Source organism: Poromitra crassiceps (genome assembly GCF_964638095.1).
Source record: "Poromitra crassiceps genome assembly, chromosome: 22".
In the NCBI taxonomy this organism is placed as follows: Eukaryota; Metazoa; Chordata; class Actinopteri; order Beryciformes; family Melamphaidae; genus Poromitra; species Poromitra crassiceps.
The window spans coordinates 8224512-8242154 of record NC_139647.1 but is presented as its reverse complement, the minus strand read 5'-3'; the positions used below and the strand labels follow the sequence as shown (position 1 = coordinate 8242154).

The window sequence follows — 17643 nt, the reverse complement described above, 5'->3', positions numbered from 1 at the left end:
ACCAACGCACGCGCACACGCGCACACATACACACACACACACACACACACACACAGGATTTGTATATCAGTGAGCCACAGACAAGGCATGTGTTTATGAAAGAGAACTAAAAGCAAAGAGAAACAATCCATTTACACCCAAGAGTTTTTAGGCACAGTCTCTTCCTGTTTTTATAAATACATGTCAAATACAACTGCGTCTTGACAGGAACTGTTCACGTTTTGTGCTAAACTTATTTATATATTTTTTGTAATTTTTTTTTAAACACAGTTTCATAACTACCACTTCGTTATTGCTAGGACATTGTGACGGTGAAACAGAAACTACTGACAAACAGGTTTATTTTTTTTCATGTGTGTAGGGAAAGCACCTTTCAACATCAAAATTACTGCCATGTGACCCTAACATTACGACACGGAGGAAAAGAAAAGTGGAATTTTAAAAAAGGAAGGAGAAAAAAACCGACAACGCTGAGCTCAATCGATCATCAAGCCTCGAAACCTTTGTGTGACTTTGGGAACCAGAATGTCCAGAAAAAACAAAAAACAAAAAAAAAGTCTCAGTTGAGCTACATTCATTTCCCCCCCCCACCCCGCCCCACTGTCCTCTTCAATACAGCCACATGTGGATTGGTCTCTCTCGGTGCAGGCCAGGCAGACGCTAAGGTCTCTCTCGATGCAGGCCAGGCAGACGCTAAGGTCTCTCTCTGTGCAGGCCAGGCAGACGCTAAGGTCTCTCTCGATGCAGGCCAGGCAGACGCTAAGGTCTCTCTCTGTGCAGGCCAGGCAGACGCTAAGGTCTCTCTCGATGCAGGCCAGGCAGACGCTAAGGTCTCTCTCGATGCAGGCCAGGCAGACGCTAAGGTCTCTCTCTGTGCAGGCCAGGCAGACGCTAAGGTCTCTCTCGGTGCAGGCCAGGCAGACGCTAAGGTCTCTCTCGGTGCAGGCCAGGCAGACGCTAAGGTCTCTCTCGATGCAGGCCAGCCAGACAGTAAGGTCTCTCTTGATGCAGGCCAGGCAGACGCTAAGGTCTCTCTCGATGCAGGCCAGGCAGACGCTAAGGTCTCTCTCGGTGCATGCGGACAGACAGTAAGTCTCTCTCGGTGCAGGCCAGGCAGACGGTAAGTACCACTTCATTACGTGCCCCTCAGCTCCTCCCCTTCTCACAGACAGTGTGCGCACGGTACAGTACAGCTGAGTATACAGTACAGTAGACTGACATAGTGACATAGGTAGATTATATGTAGACTAACAGTAAAAGGAGCTCTACGGCTTTTACATTCCACTACTGTAAGGGTATCCCAGGGGTGCAGGCAGGCAGGCCCCCGAGGTTGCTCTTCTGAAATGCTCTCCGGCAGCCGGAGATGAGGAGGTTTTTCCCAAGAGTCTCGTTTGCCGTCATGGAGAAACCATTGAGTTGAGAAACGCCCCCTGCGCCGCACACACACACACACACACAGGAGGTTTTCCAAACTTCAGGTCCCAGATAAGGGTTTCAGGTGTCTCCACGCGGGGCCCGGGCTGCAAGTCTCCCAAGCAGGGGTCTCTATTTGAAAGAGTTTCCATCATTGCTCGTGGGACCCTTAACGTATTGGTGTGATTTAAAGTTTGGATGATTGGGGGGAGGAGGGGGGGGGGCGGGCGTTGCTCGGGCGCCCAGGAGCAGTGAAGGCCATCTCTCTCTCTCCGTCTCTCTCTCTCCATCTCTCTCTCCCTCTGTCACTCTCTGTGTCTCTCTCTCTCTCTCTCTCAGGGTTTCTTGTCGATGGTGTGGAAGAACCACTCGGTGAACTTCCTGAGCTGAGCCGCGGCAGTCTGGCTCTCCTCCTGCAGACGCATGTTGTCCTGTCTCAGGTGCTGCACCTCCTCCTGCAAAATCGCCTTGTCCTCTTTCTCCTGATAACAGCACACAGACACACACACACGCGCACACACACACACACACACACACAGACAGACGCACACACACACACACACACACACACACACACACACACACACACACACACACACACACACACACACACACACACACACAGTCAACCCCGGGCGCAAATGGGAGGCATTATCATGGTGAGGCAGCCGGCACTCTGTTCCAGTAAAAGAGCACTTCCCTTCTCTCCATTTGAAGCGCATTAGAGGAGGTGGGGGGGACGGGGGGGGGGGGGAACGCCGGGCCGGGACACCATCAGGACAGGAAGCAGGATATTGAATTAAGTGGACAAGGTGGTAATTCAGAGACCTCGGGGGCAGCCATTACTCAATGTCTATTCTAATGAACTGAACTGTGTGTGACGCAGACGGCCGCTTTACGCCGCCCGCCTTTACAAATAGCACACACACGTGCACTATTTAGTGAATTTGACCTCGAAGCTGACAAAACGGAAACAGGCAAGCAGAAAGAAGACAAAATCGTCCCACATTTGGGCGAAACACGTTGGCTACTTTGGGACACCTGTAACTATGCATACCGTCGACCAATCAGATCACTCGTTAAAATCTGGGTGTACTGTAGGTGACAACCAGAAAGCAGATTGGAATTCTAAATCGGTTTGATTTGAATTATGCTATTGACTGTTTCGATTTTATTTGCCACAAATACTGACAGTTATAATAACTTTGTTCAATGATACCATAAAAATTGAGAAATGCAATTGTCATTGCGGGGCTTGTTGTATGAAGTGTGTGCACTCACCTTTCTGAGGTCGTACTGCAGCTGCCTGAGGATCACCTCCAGCTGGTTGACTTTGCCAGTCAGCGTGGAGGGCGAGCCGCTGCAGAGACAGACACACGTTAACATATCACGGAATTCTGTTAACACTCAAGAAAGACTGCATTCATCAAAGTAATCAAGCACGACGACGGCTTCTGCGATGACACAGGAAACGGTTATTATTATTATTAATATTATTAATTGTTGGTTGCTCCAGGACAAGAGATTTTCATCCGCCATTTATTTTCCCATAGACATTTCGTAAAATGCTTATAAAAATAGTTTTACTTGGTCATACCAAACGGGAGGTCTCGGGAGAGACCATAGAACATTTTACTCGGACCAAAACTACATGAATTTTTTTTTGCTTTAAATGCGCAATCTTTTTAACATTTTGGTCCAAGTCAAATGTTATGTGGTCTCTCCTGTTTCTAAATATATCTGAACCGTTTGGTTTGAACAAGTAAAACTATTTTTATAATCATTCTACGAAATGTCTATGGGAAAATAAATGGCGGATGAAAATCTCTGGTACAGTGCTGAAGCAGGAAGTGACGTTCCACTTTGGCTCTCCTCTATCTAGGTGGTAAACACGTGGTGAAGCTTACCCCGCCTCCAGGGCGGCGCCCTCGGCCGCCGCCACCCGCCGGGTCAGCTCTCTGGAGATGTGCAGCGCCTCGGCCCGCTGCATGTCCGTCATGGTGCAGAAAGAGGCCACGCGCTGGTCTGCAGAGGGCGGGGCAACAGGTCACACAGGGGTCACCACACAGGAAACGGGAACTAGCACACGCTAAGTGGCATCGACATGCAACTGCACCGGACCTGAACATCCCACGCCCGCAGCACACTTCTCAGAATGGATGGAGCGTTATATTAATGCGTGGTGCTATGAATGAAAGGATCTAGTGTGTAAGCAGCACTGTTGCAAGGCCATCGATATGTTAGTCCTCCCCACCACTGAGTCATCTCTAACCAGACAATATGGAGACAAACGGAGCGTTTCGAGAAGATCAGAGATGAAACAAGTCCCTTGGGCGTCCCGTCGGGTGCCCTCGCCCCTCTGGGTCCCCTCTGGGTCCTCTCTGGGTCCTCTCAGGGTCCTCTCTGGCTCCTCTCTGGGTCCTCTGACAGCTGCTTGGCTCATGATGGGCGGGACCCCCAGAGAGCTGTCAGGCACCAGTCATGCTTGTTTGACCCTCTCAGGCCCTTAATCTTGCTCAAAGCCGCGTGGAAGCCCCCCGAACTTGGCATGCCGCTGCGCTCGGGGACGGCTCAGTTTGAGGGCGTAATGCTCTTTTCTTTTAGAAGCTCCTCTCTCTCCCTCCCCGGGCCCGTCCTCGGTCCTGAGACGACAGATAGGAGGATCTGCATATTCATCAGAAAGATTAAGGAAACCCTCCCATTAATTTAGCCCGCAAATGAAAGCTAATCCAGTCCAAGACAAAAGCTGATGCGGAGACCAGGGTTTGATTTACATATGAATGGACGTTTCCCCCCCCGTGTTCGATGGCTGCATCTGAAAGATTAAAGACTTGTAGGAAGGCAGAGCGACGCACAGGAAAGCAGCTTTGCCATTTTATGACCCAATGTCCAGACTTCCTGGACAAATTGCTAAAAAAACAAACAAAAAAGTGATTACGCTCAAGAGAAGGTATTAAATGTGGGAACATACCATATTTGGGAGGGAATATTGAAAATGTCCCAACTATTTTTAATCAAGTTCTTTTTTCCCAGACCCCCTTTCGTGGCTCCACCCCCTCTGTCGATCTGGGGAGAGTTGTAGACTAGCACATGCTTCCTCTGATACATGTGCAGTCACCAGCCGCTTCTTTTCACCCGACTGTTTCCCCGGCAGAGCGTAGCACGGAGGATCACGCTATTCCCTCCAGTTCCCCTCCCCACCGAAACAGATGCCCAGATGCCCCGACCCGACCGACCAGAGGAGGCACTAGTACAGCGGGCAGGATACATACATACTGTACATTTGATCCCACTTCCCACCCGCAGACACGGCCAATTGTGCCTGTATGGATGCCCGACCAAGCCGGGGGTAACACGGTGGCTCGAACCCGCGACCCTCATGTTGGTAGATCTATCGCTGAACTACCTGGACGCCCAGAAACCGCCTTTTCAATGAAAACCCCCTTACACTTACACTTGCTTACAGGCTGATGAACCAGCAACTTGAGACCGTTATAAAGAAAATAGCTGCCTTGCATCTCTGCCCCGCCCCCCACCCCCGGCTTTAATCAGAGCTCGTTAAGACAAACGTGGCGCATAGGCAGCGTTGAGCCACTTTCTGCTCGGCAACAGACTCCCCCTTTACCCATGGTGCTCTGGGGCAGCAAACATGCCAGCATGGCTGCCGTGACAACTCCCTTCTCGCTGCCAAGCGGGATCATCATCAGGATCATGCATCGTCTCGTGTTAAATGCTACGCTGGGGGGCCGTGGGGGGCCGCGGCGACACAGGAAACAGATCAGAGGAGGAAACGCTACGGAGCCTTCATGAATTATGACAAACCGATGGGGTCACGACACGCTAACGCTGCCTGCTCGCTCGCCTCGGGGTCACACAGAGTTCAAGTGACAAAACGTATGGCATGCTAGCGTTTTCATAATAGATGAGGAACACACGAAGAATTAAAATGAGAGAAGAAGAGCAAAGGTGATTATGCAGATGAAGTGGGCGCGACGCGTTGATGCTAATTGACTGAAAACAGTGTGGCTGAATGAGAAGAAGACAGCTTTCAGTTAGTTGCACATCATGTCTGGGAAGAAGACAACACCTTTGCGCACAACATCTCCTCATCAGGGCTGCAAATCTTCAACAATTTGCCTCTGTATTCCGTTTGCCAGAGAGCACTCCCTCCCTCCCTCCCCGGCGGCGGCCGCGTGCCACCAAAAAAACCACAAACACTCTCTGAAACAACGTTCCAGCCCGTTTACAAGAAACCACACTCAACCTTTTCAAAAAGACAAACTATTATAATTTCTAAGAATAGAAGGAGGAGATTTGGGACTACATGCATCCAGATGAGATTGTCTGTCATCATTGTCTAAGAGAGGAAAGATGGCAGCACCATCCAGCGTAGCATATTTAATAAGACACTGGGCCGGAGAGGAGCTGCAATTATCCCAAACGATCGACCCGAGAGCTGGGTTGTAAAAGGCGGGCGGTTAGGGGCACTACCCCTAAGTGGTGTCTTGCTGGCTTTACAGTGTGAAAATTGGCTCCATGTCTGTGCTGAGAAGTGATGGCTCAGTTTTCCTCGTTAGTGCTTGACGGGAATTACAGTGTTACAATGTTACAATGGTGCTCAAAGCAAGAGGCATAAATAGCAACATGATTGCTAAAAAGTCACCTCCTACTGCTGTAGCACTTAAGATAGGCACTAAGAGAAACACACACACACACACACCTCACGCACACACACCACACACACACAGCACGCACACACACACACACACACACCTCACGCACACACACACGCACACACCACACCTACACACACCTCACACACACACACACACACACACACACACACACACACCTCAGGCACACCGACACACGCAAGCAAGCACTTGCAGATGCCATACTGACAGATAAGCACACACACACACGCACACACACACACACACACACACACACACACACACACCTCACGCACACCGACACGCAAGCAAGCACTTGCAGATGCCATACTTACAGATAAGCACACACACACGCGCACACATACAAACACACACACACACACGCACACGCGCGCACTAAGCAGCCAGGAGGTGGGGTTACACGAGGCGCCAGCAGCAGCATAGGCCCGGCTGGTTACCTTCAAAGGCCCGTGCTGCATCGACCAGGTGAGACCAGTCCAGGCCCGAGGCAGTGTCTGGGAGGGGCATGAGGCCCGGGTCGCTGAACTTCGACCTGTCCGCCAAGGAGCCGTCAGAGAACCACAACTCATCTGCAGAGACAGGCAGGCAACGCCGATCAGTGTCCAGGCCCCCTCGCTCTGAGTTTAGGCCTGATCAGTGTCCAGGCCCCACCGGCTCTGAGTTTAAGCCTGATCAGTGTCCAGGCCCCCTCGCTCTGAGTTTAGGCCTGATCAGTGTCCAGGCCCCCTCACTCTGAGTTTAGGCCTGATCAGTGTCCAGGCCCTCTCGCTCTGAGTTTAGACCTGATCAGTGTCCAGGCCCCCTCGCTCTGAGTTTAGGCCTGATCAGTGTCCAGGCCCCACCGGCTCTGAGTTTAGGCCTGATCAGTGTCCAGGCCCTCTCGCTCTGAGTTTAGGCCTGATCAGTGTCCAGGCCCCCTCACTCTGAGTTTAGGCCTGATCAGTGTCCAGGCCCTCTCGCTCTGAGTTTAGGCCTGATCAGTGTCCAGGCCCTCTCGCTCTGAGTTTAGGCCTGATCAGTGTCCAGGCCCTCTCGCTCTGAGTTTAGGCCTGATCAGTGTCCAGGCCCTCTCGCTCTGAGTTTAGGCCTGATCAGTGTCCAGGCCCCCTCGCTCTGAGTTTAGGCCTGATCAGTGTCCAGGCCCCACCGGCTCTGAGTTTAAGCCTGATCAGTGTCCAGGCCCCACCGGCTCTGAGTTTAGACCTGATCAGTGTCCAGGCCCCCTCACTCTGAGTTTAGGCCTGATCAGTGTCCAGGCCCTCTCGCTCTGAGTTTAGACCTGATCAGTGTCCAGGCCCCCTCGCTCTGAGTTTAGGCCTGATCAGTGTCCAGGCCCCACCGGCTCTGAGTTTAGGCCTGATCAGTGTCCAGGCCCTCTCGCTCTGAGTTTAGGCCTGATCAGTGTCCAGGCCCCCTCACTCTGAGTTTAGGCCTGATCAGTGTCCAGGCCCCACCGGCTCTGAGTTTAGGCCTGATCAGTGTCCAGGCCCCCTCGCTCTGAGTTTAGGCCTGATCAGTGTCCAGGCCCCCGGCTCTGAGTTTAGACCTGATCAGTGTCCAGGCCCCCTCGCTCTGAGTTTAGACCTGATCAGTGTCCAGGCCCCCGGCTCTGAGTTTAGGCCTGATCAGTGTCCAGGCCCCCTCGCTCTGAGTTTAGGCCTGATCAGTGTCCAGGCCCCCTAGCTCTGAGTTTAGGCCTGATCAGTGTCCAGGCCCCCTCGCTCTGAGTTTAGGCCTGATCAGTGTCCAGGCCCCCTCGCTCTGAGTTTAGACCTGGCTCTGAGTCGGCCGTCAACTCACATCAGAGCACACAGAGGGGCTGCTGTGAGGGGGAATGGCCGGGCAGAGAGGGAGGAGGAGGAGGAGGAGGAGGAGGAGGAGGAGCAGGAGGAGGAGCAGGAGGAGGAGGAGGAGGAGGAGGAGGAGGAGGAGGAGGAGGAGGAGGAGGAGGAGGAGGAGGAGAGCTTCAAACTGACCTGGAATGTCACTAGTTATGGCTGCCAAAACTTCACTGGGATGAGATCTTACTCTGGCCTGCACATCCAAAGCGCCTGTCAGGGGCCTGTACTCAGTGCATTCACCTCACTCAAATACCAATATCAAATAGCCACGAAGGTTGCAACTTAATTTGGTCAAAATGCTTCTCGGTGCATGTGGGGAATGCGTGATAACCCGGAGTGGCATTATGTCACCCAGGGGCGTATGCAGAAATTGAATTATAGGTGGGCCTGGATCAAATTGGGTGGGCCTGGATAGGAAGGGGTGCAGATGCCTGGCCGAAGGCCGGGCCCACTCGGGTGGCCGGCCGAAAAATTTGACGTGTTATTTTACTAAAAATAATGCATTTGACCATCATTTCAAGTAGAATGATACCACCCAAGCAAGAATATTTCAAGTGTTTCAAGTGCTTTACTGAGATATTTGGACCATATAATGATAATACAATTATCTCAACCTTAAAAGGTTACATATAGGTGCCAAATGTTGCATACATGAATGCTTATACTTGTGTGTATACTGTTACTTTATACAGAAATTAGAACCACTGATCCATATACTGCTGTGAGTTTAAAAAATAACAACACTGAGGCTGCTTCAAGTTTGAACAAGACGCCCTCTGGTTTATTTATCCACAGAGAGAACAAAATTCCTAGATGTCATGAAGTTGTCATGCATTAGACTCTGGAGATGATGTGCCCTGCGTTTTTACAAAAGTAACAAAACCATTGGCTAGCAATGCAGCAGCAAGTTTGCCTCTAGAAAACAACCAATTAAAAAATTTTTTTTTTTTTTTTTTTTTGGGTGGGCCAGGGCAAGAAGTGGGTGGGCCTGTGCCTACCCAGGCCCACCCGTAGATACGCCCCTGATGTCACCTTCTCTGCCTAGCAGCACTCACAAATGCACAAATGTCTATATGGGCAATAAAGCACTTGTCTGAGGGCATGTCTCCATGTTTCACTTGTTCTCTCTCTCTCTCTCTCTCTCTCTCTCTCTCTCTCTCTCTCTCTCTCTCTCTCTCTCTCTCTCTCTCTCTCTCTCTCTCTCTCTCCTTCTCTCTCTCTCTCTCTCTCTCTCTCTCTCTCTCTCTCTGAACCCTGAAAGACAGGGAATGCAATAAACAAGCTCCCATTTCACAGAGAGGCATTTAGAAAAGCATGAGCGGAGAAGCAGAGCAAGAGCAGAGCAAGTGAGAGTGAGAGAGAGAGAGGGGGAGAGAGAGAGAGGGGGAGAGGGAGCGAGAGAAAGAGAGCGAGAAAGAGAGAGCGGGCGAGCTGGAGGTGATACAGACACTCCCCTTTCAATTTACCCGGCATCTTGGAGCTTGAGTGATTCACTGTTTACCAAATTGGGCTGTTCCCGTTTAGAGGGGGAGGGGGGGGGGGGGGGTCCTGTATCCTCAACTACCTTCAAAACAATCAGGAATCCATCAGCCTGACAGCCAGAAGAGGCTAAAGCGAGAAACATCTTTTCCGAAAAGCCATTTTCTGTCTAACCACAGCAGAGCAGAGAGATGGGGGCGCGGAGCGGCATGGAGATGAGACAGGGTGGTGGTGGGGTGGAGGACGGGGGACGGGGGACGGGGGGGGACAGTCAGAAAGCAAAGCAGGCAGGCAGGCAGGGAATGATGAGTGAATGAGACATGATGACAGACAGACAGTGTGACAGTGTGACACTCTGTGATGGAAAAACAGGCATGTTTGATGTCACAGATCTTGACCCACAGTCAGACAGCGGTGCAGGCAGGACACATCATCACACCTCGCGTGTCTCTTATACATATTCAGCGCCTGGCGAGCAGAACAGTGGAGAGAGTGGGATAGAGTGTGACAGGTGTGGGGCTTTAATGCGGGCGGAGCCGCGGCCCTCCCTGGCGAGTGGCACGCCGCCTCACCCCGTTAATTAGTCTTAGTATATTGGGGAGCTTGGCTGAAGTGCGCGCCGGTTGTGCTAATGATATCGGTAGGGGAGGGACACAAGTGGCTCTTCAAACAAGTATCTATATCCTGGCTCTGATCTGGTGCCAGAGGAGAGGAATGATAATCCAACAGCAACACGCAGAGAAATTCAAACATTAACCCCTCCCCTTCCTGTCCCTAAGTGGCATTTAAAACGACAGCACATAGTTCGGTTCGAGCCACTTGTGTATGTGTATACAGCCTGTGTGTGTGCATATAGCCTGTGTGTATGTGCATACAGCCTGTGTGTATGTGCATACAGCCTGTGTGTATGTGCATACAGCCTGTGTGTATGTGCATATATCCTGTGTGTATATGCATATAGCCTGTGTGTATGTGCATGCAGCCTGTGTGTATGTGCATACAGCCTGTGTGTATGTGCATACAGCCTGTGTGTATGTGCATACAGCCTGTGTGTATGTGCATACAGCCTGTGTGTATGTGCATATATCCTGTGTGTATATGCATATAGCCTGTGTGTATGTGCATGCAGCCTGTGTGTATGTGCATACAGCCTGTGTGTATGTGCATACAGCCTGTGTGTATGTGCATACAGCCTGTGTGTATGTGCATATATCCTGTGTGTATATGCATATAGCCTGTGTGTATGTGCATGCAGCCTGTGTGTATGTGCATATAGCCTGTGTGTATGTGCATACAGCCTGTGTGTATATGCAAATAGACTGTGTGTATGTGCATATAGCCTGTGTGTATGTGCATACAGCCTGTGTGTATGTGCATACAGCCTGTGTGTATGTGCATATAGCCTGTGTGTATGTGCATATAGCCTGTGTGTATGTGCATACAGCCTGTGTGTACATGTATATGCATATAGCCTGTGTGTATGTGCATATAGCCTGTGTGTATGTGTATACAGCCTGTGTGTATGTGTATACAGCCTGTGTGTATGTGCATGCAGCCTGTGTGTATGTGCATATAGCCTGTGTGTATGTGCATATAGCCTGTGTGTATGTGCATACAGCCTGTGTGTATGTGCAAATAGCCTGTGTGTATGTGCATACAGCCTGTGTGTATGTGCATACAGCCTGTGTGTATGTGCATATAGCCTGTGTGTATGTGCATATAGCCTGTGTGTATGTGCATACAGAGAAATTCAACATTAACCCGCCCCTTCCTGTCCCTAAGTGGCATTTAAAACCACAGCGCATCGTTCCGTTTCCGTTTCCCTCAGAAGAGCTTCTCTACACAGTAACATTTGTAGATGTTGTCTCGGTCCAGAATCCAGCCGGACCTGGTTCCGGTTGTTCTGTGCCTGTGCAGGACGGTGGGGTACTTACTCCTCATGTTGGACGAGGCCCCCTGGTGGTGGATGATGCGAGGGGGCAGCGTGCTGTGGTAGGGCGGCGTGGTGCTGAACAGGATGTCGTTGGGCAGCGCCTGGTCCAGCATGGAGCTGTGCGAGCTGGTGTAGGACGAGCCCTTGCGGTTGCTGCTGCTGCACACGCTCTCGTCCGACAGCGTCCGGTAGAGGGAGCGCCGCGGCGACGAGCTGCCCGCCGCCGACATCTGAGTGAGGACAGCAGGTAGCGGGAGAGAGAGAGAGAGAGAGAGAGAGAGAGAGAGAGAGGGAGAGAGAGAGAGAGAGAGAGAGAACAATATGTCAGCAGGTCTTCACAACAACAACAAGATGACGAATGGACTCCAATGGCCTCCAAACCCCCCGCTGTGCCCTCCTGTCTGCATCTGCTATGCTCCCCCCCTCCCTCCAGCACAGCAGGTTTACATGAGGCGATGGCTGGGTGGGGACAGAGGAAACGTTAGGGACGAGTGGTGCTAGGAATCAATTACAGTCTGTCAGGAAGATGCAGATTGAGCCGAGCACAGCTGGAGAGCCTCTGACAGAGTGGGGGGAACAGCAGAGGACAGGGGACCAGCCAGCGTATGTGGTGACAGAGGTCACAGCGCTGTATATCATAATCATCATACTTTGAACCCAGGGTGTGAGGCTAGAGGAGAGAAGCTAGACGGGAATAAGAAGCGACACATTGATAGAGACGTATAACCTTGGAAATAAGGATGCACTTAAGATGGGGACGGTTGCACACACACATGCGAGTGTAAAAACACAAAGGACAGAGCGGGGACTAAAATAAGCTCCAGCCCAGTGTCTTTATCCAGGAATTGTCAGATCAGTGGAATAGAGTGAACTCTGGGATATGTGGCCATGTTAACGCAGGAGTCTATTAATAACTCGCCCTGATGAAGGAGCCCAACACATGTGTTCTTCTGTTCCCGTGTTTAGAGAACAGACAAAGACCAATGAGTACGCTTCAGTGAAGCAGAGTGGCTGCAGCCTGTGTGTATGTGCATGCAGCCTGTATGTATGTGCATGCAGCCTGTGTGTATGTGCATGCAGCCTGTGTGTATGTGCATGCAGCCTGTGTGTATGTGCATGCAGCCTGTGTGTATGTGCATGCAGCCTGTGTGTATGTGCATGCAGCCTGTGTGTATGTGCATGCAGCCTGTGTGTATGTGCATGCAGCCTGTGTGTATGTGCATATAGCCTGTGTGTATGTGCATATAGCCTGTGTGTATGTGCATATAGTTGGTGTGTATGTGCATATAGCCTGTGTGTATGTGCATACAGCCTGTATGTATGTGCATATAGCCTGTGTGTATGTGCATATAGCCTGTGTGTATGTGCATACAGCCTGTGTGTATGTGCATATAGCCTGTGTGTATGTGCATATACTGTACACAGCCTGTGTGTATGTGCATACAGCCTGTGTGTATGTGCATACAGCCTGTGTGTATAGCCTGTGTGTAAGTGCATATAGCCTGTGTGTATGTGCATATAGCCTGACTCAGACACAGGGTAGCACCAGATCCTACAGACACAGGGTAGCACCAGATCCTACAGACACATGGTAGCACCAGATCCTGCAGACACATGGTAGCACCAGATCCTACAGACACATGGTAGCACCAGATCCTACAGACACAGGGTAGCACCAGATCCTGCAGACACATGGTAGCACCAGATCCTACAGACACTTGGTAGCACCAGATCCTACAGACACATGGTAGCACCAGATCCTACAGACACATGGTAGCACCAGATCCTGCAGACACATGGTAGCACCAGATCCTACAGACACATGGTAGCACCAGATCCTACAGACACAGGCTAGCACCAGATCCTACAGACACATGGTAGCAGCAGATACTTGAGTTTCATGAGCATGGCCAGAGTTGTGACAGAGGATCCCCTGTTTAAACACACATAATAACCACAAAGCTCTCTCCCATCCATCAGTGTCCTTGTAGCCGACATAACTACGGTACAAATGACATCAAAAGTGGCCACAAATGACATGCAGGGCAGCTGGCCAGAGCGGTAAATGTCTGCCTTTGGTTTCCCAGCTGTAACCAACACGAGGACTGGTATCTGCCACAAACCAGCACTCAACCATCTCCATTTCAAACACTGATCTCTCCCACAAATGCCACGGTGAGAATTTAACAAACAGAATCTTTTAGAATATATTATATATATACAGTATATAGGAATCAAAAGTAGCATACATATCGGTTCCAAAGCACATCTTATGGATTTTGATTTTAGAAGGTTGCCCTTCTTCGCCACCATTTTCCCCACCCAACCTTACGAGATTAGACCCCATACGGTCTCATCGAAACAAGTTGAAACAGGATTTGCCTCTCTCTCTCTCTCTCTCTCTCCCTCCCTCTCTTTCCCCCTCCCTCTCCCTCTCCCTCTCCCTCTCTCTCTCTCTCTCTCTCTCTCTCTCTCCCTCTCCCTCTCTCTCCCTCTCTCTCCCTATCTCTCTCTCTCTCTCTCTCTCATATAAAGCAGAAATAGCAGGCAGATTTAGTGTTCCCATGAACGGGGTCACGGCAAATAAAGCCACTTGCAGCAGAGCTGAATGTTTATTCAGAGGCCATTTCTATGTATTACAGCTAGAGAGCATCACACCTGGCTCTGTGCACAGAACTCAGAGCGCCGGCTGACTGATCCTGCTGAGAACTTTCTGCATGAGATATCGCATTCATCAAACCTGAGAGGTTATCAGCACTTTCATATATGAGCTGTGTTGAAATCCACCTCAGTTGGCTATGGTTCTTCTCAGCCTGGCTCGGGCTGTTAGGCTAATGTATTCTAATGCTATTCTACAACACAGCAAAAGCCACTATCAGTTTCAGGTGGCAGCGAGACACAACCGCCTAGATTTGGTCGTGATTTCCAGATTTTCTCGCTGCCCCCCTTGCTGCCCCACACACTGAACAGCGACAACGACAACAACAGACATTCAGAGCCTATTGACGTACAACTTAGCAGGATGTCACGAACAACCACCTATTCAGCTTATTTCTCGTTCCCACGGGAGGTTCAAAAGAGAGGAACGGTGCGAGCGGCAGAATAAGCCGCGAGCAGCCCTTTCCTTTACGTCAAACACACAATAGTCCGCCTGTCTCTGTTGGGACGTCCCAGCGGACAGGGGAAATCTCTCCGCACCTGCTCAACCCCGCACAAAAACCAGTGGCATCGCGTGACGGCACCGAGTGACACGCGCATTAACCTTTTGCCGTCTTCCGCGCTTGATTACTTAGGAGATTAAAGTCGACTGTATTGAGTTAGAAATAAAATCAACCGTATTTCCAACGTTGTCATTACTGTAATTCGATTCCTTTTTTTACATTCCATCTGATGATTGGAAACATGCTGTCCCAGGCAAAGCGAGCGGATCCCAGAGCAGGACGTGTTCATTGGGCTCAGATGTGTGTTTGGGAGGAGCGTCTGGCTGCGTGCCGTCTCTCATGCATCTCTCTCTCGCAGATTGCTTTTCCACACACTAACATGATCCGTCTGCGTGGGACTGGACCGGCCAATGAGATGACCACAAAGGTCCATAGTGCTCTTTACATTACAACAAGCAGGAGCACTGTGTCGCCCCCCTCGTACTGATTACACAGCCTTTCTTCTCTGTGGGAAACATGGCTGATACACCTGCTTTCATTTTACACAGGCACTGAGGTCGCCTGCTCTCTTGTACGCGCGCTGGACTCTATTCACCTCATGTTGCCACGCCCACTTTTTCTCTTCCGTGTCAGACGCAATTGTATTTGTTCTTCTGGTTCAGCGTTAGCCGAAACTGTAAACTGTAAACTATGAATGAAGTTTGGCAACATTCAGAAGCTACACTGCGGCCAACTTCAGACATGCTCATAGCGTTACTGCTGCAGGGAGCCGATGGCCGGTCGGCATTTAACGTTAGTTACAAAAGCATGTCGACAGTATTTTCACTCACTGCCAGTACAGTAGTGGTTGACAGATACTAGCTAGTCCGACCGGTCACACAGCCAGCGCTCTCAGTTCTCGCTGCTCGTTAAAAATGTCCAAACAGGTGTTATTCGGATAAACTGGTCACATATTTGGAATGTTGCGTTCTCAGCCGAAAAAATATTAAAACTTTATAACAGTTTGGGTTTTTTTTGCTTGAAAACAGCTTTTTGGCAAGTCTAAAACTGATAAAGGTGGGAGTAATCTACTTCCGGGTCTAAAACGGAAAGACGATTACAAAATGAATGATGACCTGATATGGGCAAATGATAAGGTGAATATAAGCCGAGCGCATAACGGCAAACGACGAACTTATCAGTGCACTGAACAACAAAAAGTGAGCTGTATTATCTGAGAGATGAGGTCTCTCTGTGCCAGATGCCATGGCTATGGTCTGCCTCTCTCTCTTTCTCTCATGGCTATGGTCTGCCTCTCTCTCTCTCTCTCTCTCTCTCTCTCTCTCATGGCTATGGTCTGCCTCTCTCTCTTTCTCTCATGGCTATGGTCTGTCTCTCTCTCTCTCTCTCTCTCTCTCTCTCATGGCTATGGTCTGCCTCTCTCTCTCTCTCTCTCTCTCTCTCTCTCATGGCTATGGTCTGCCTCTCTCTCTCTCTCTCTCTCTCTCTCTCTCTCTCTCTCATGGCTATGGTCAGCCTCTCTCTCTCTCATGGCTATGGTCAGCCTCTCTCGCTCTCTCTCTCATGGCTATGGTCTGCCTCTCTCTCTCTCTCTCTCATGGCTATGGTCTGCCTCTCTCTCTCTCTCTCTCTCTCTCATGGCTATGGTCAGCCTCTCTCTCTCTCTCTCTCATGGCTATGGTCTGCCTCTCTCGCTCTCTCTCTCTCTCATGGCTATGGTCAGCCTCTCGCTCTCTCTCTCTCTCATGGCTATGGTCTGCCTCTCTACTCTCTCTCTCTCTCTCTCATGGCTATGGTCTGCCCCTCTCTCTCTCTCTCTCATGGCTATGGTCAGCCTCTCTCGCTCTCTCTCTCATGGCTATGGTCTGCCTCTCTCTCTTTCTCTCTCTCTCTCTCTCATGGCTATGGTCTGCCTCTCTCTCTCTCTCTCTCTCTCTCTCTCATGGCTATGGTCAGCCTCTCTCTCTCTCTCTCTCTCATGGCTATGGTCTGCCTCTCTCTCTCTCTCTCTCTCTCTCATGGCTATGGTCAGCCTCTCTCTCTCTCATGGCTATGGTCTGCCTCTCTCTCTCTCTATCTCATGGCTAATGGTCTGCCTCTCTCTCTCTCTCTCATGGCTATGGTCTGCCTCTCTCTCTCTCTCTCTCTCTCTCTCTCTCTCTCTCTCTCATGGCTATGGTCAGCCTCTCTCTCTCTCTCTCTCTCATGGCTATGGTCAGCCTCTCTCGCTCTCTCTCTCATGGCTATGGTCTGCCTCTCTCTCTCTCTCTCTCTCTCTCATGGCTATGGTCTGCCTCTCTCTCTCTCTCTCTCATGGCTATGGTCAGCCTCTCTCTCTCTCTCTCTCTCTCTCATGGCTATGGTCTGCCTCTCTCGCTCTCTCTCTCTCTCATGGCTATGGTCAGCCTCTCGCTCTCTCTCTCTCTCATGGCTATGGTCAGCCTCTCTCTCTCTCATGGCTATGGTCTGCCTCTCTCTCTCTCTCTCTCTCTCTCATGGTTATGGTCTGCCTCTCTCTCTCTCTCTCTCTCTCATGGCTATGGTCTGCCTCTCTCTCTCTCTCTCTCTCATGGCTATGGTCTGCCTCTCTCTCTCTCTCTCTCATGGCTATGGTCTGCCTCTCTCTCTCTCTCTCTCTCTCTCATGGCTATGGTCAGCCTCTCTCTCTCTCTCTCTCTCTCATGGCTATGGTCAGCCTCTCTCGCTCTCTCTCTCATGGCTATGGTCTGCCTCTCTCTCTCTCTCTCTCTCTCATGGCTATGGTCTGCCTCTCTCTCTCTCTCTCTCATGGCTATGGTCAGCCTCTCTCTCTCTCTCTCTCTCTCTCTCATGGCTATGGTCTGCCTCTCTCGCTCTCTCTCTCTCTCATGGCTATGGTCAGCCTCTCGCTCTCTCTCTCTCTCATGGCTATGGTCAGCCTCTCTCTCTCTCTCTCTCTCGGCTATGGTCTACCTCTCTCTCTCTCTCTCTCTCTCTCATGGCGATGGTCAGCCTCTCGCTCTCTCTCTCTCTCATGGCTATGGTCTGCCTCTCTCTCTCTCTCTCATGGCTATGGTCTGCCTCTCTCTCTCTCTCTATCTCTCATGGCTATGGTCTGCCTCTCTCTCTCTCTCTCTCTCTCA

The 17643-nt window shown here is 50.6% G+C and overlaps 1 protein-coding gene across 1 annotated transcript in view; it reads right to left on the bottom strand.

Annotated features, from left to right (window-relative positions):
• Positions 1 to 1066: 1066 nt before the first annotated feature.
• LOC310795984 (signal-induced proliferation-associated 1-like protein 2) overlaps positions 1067 to 17643 on the bottom strand; it is a gene marked incomplete at its 5' end in the record, with an annotated part of 78088 nt that continues 61511 nt past the window's right edge. The window contains 5 exon segments of the mRNA XM_083658126.1: positions 1067 to 1895; positions 2695 to 2773; positions 3321 to 3438; positions 6545 to 6676; positions 11362 to 11590. Coding sequence (XP_083514252.1) covers positions 1749 to 1895; positions 2695 to 2773; positions 3321 to 3438; positions 6545 to 6676; positions 11362 to 11590 — 705 coding nt within the window. The 3' untranslated portion in view covers positions 1067 to 1748.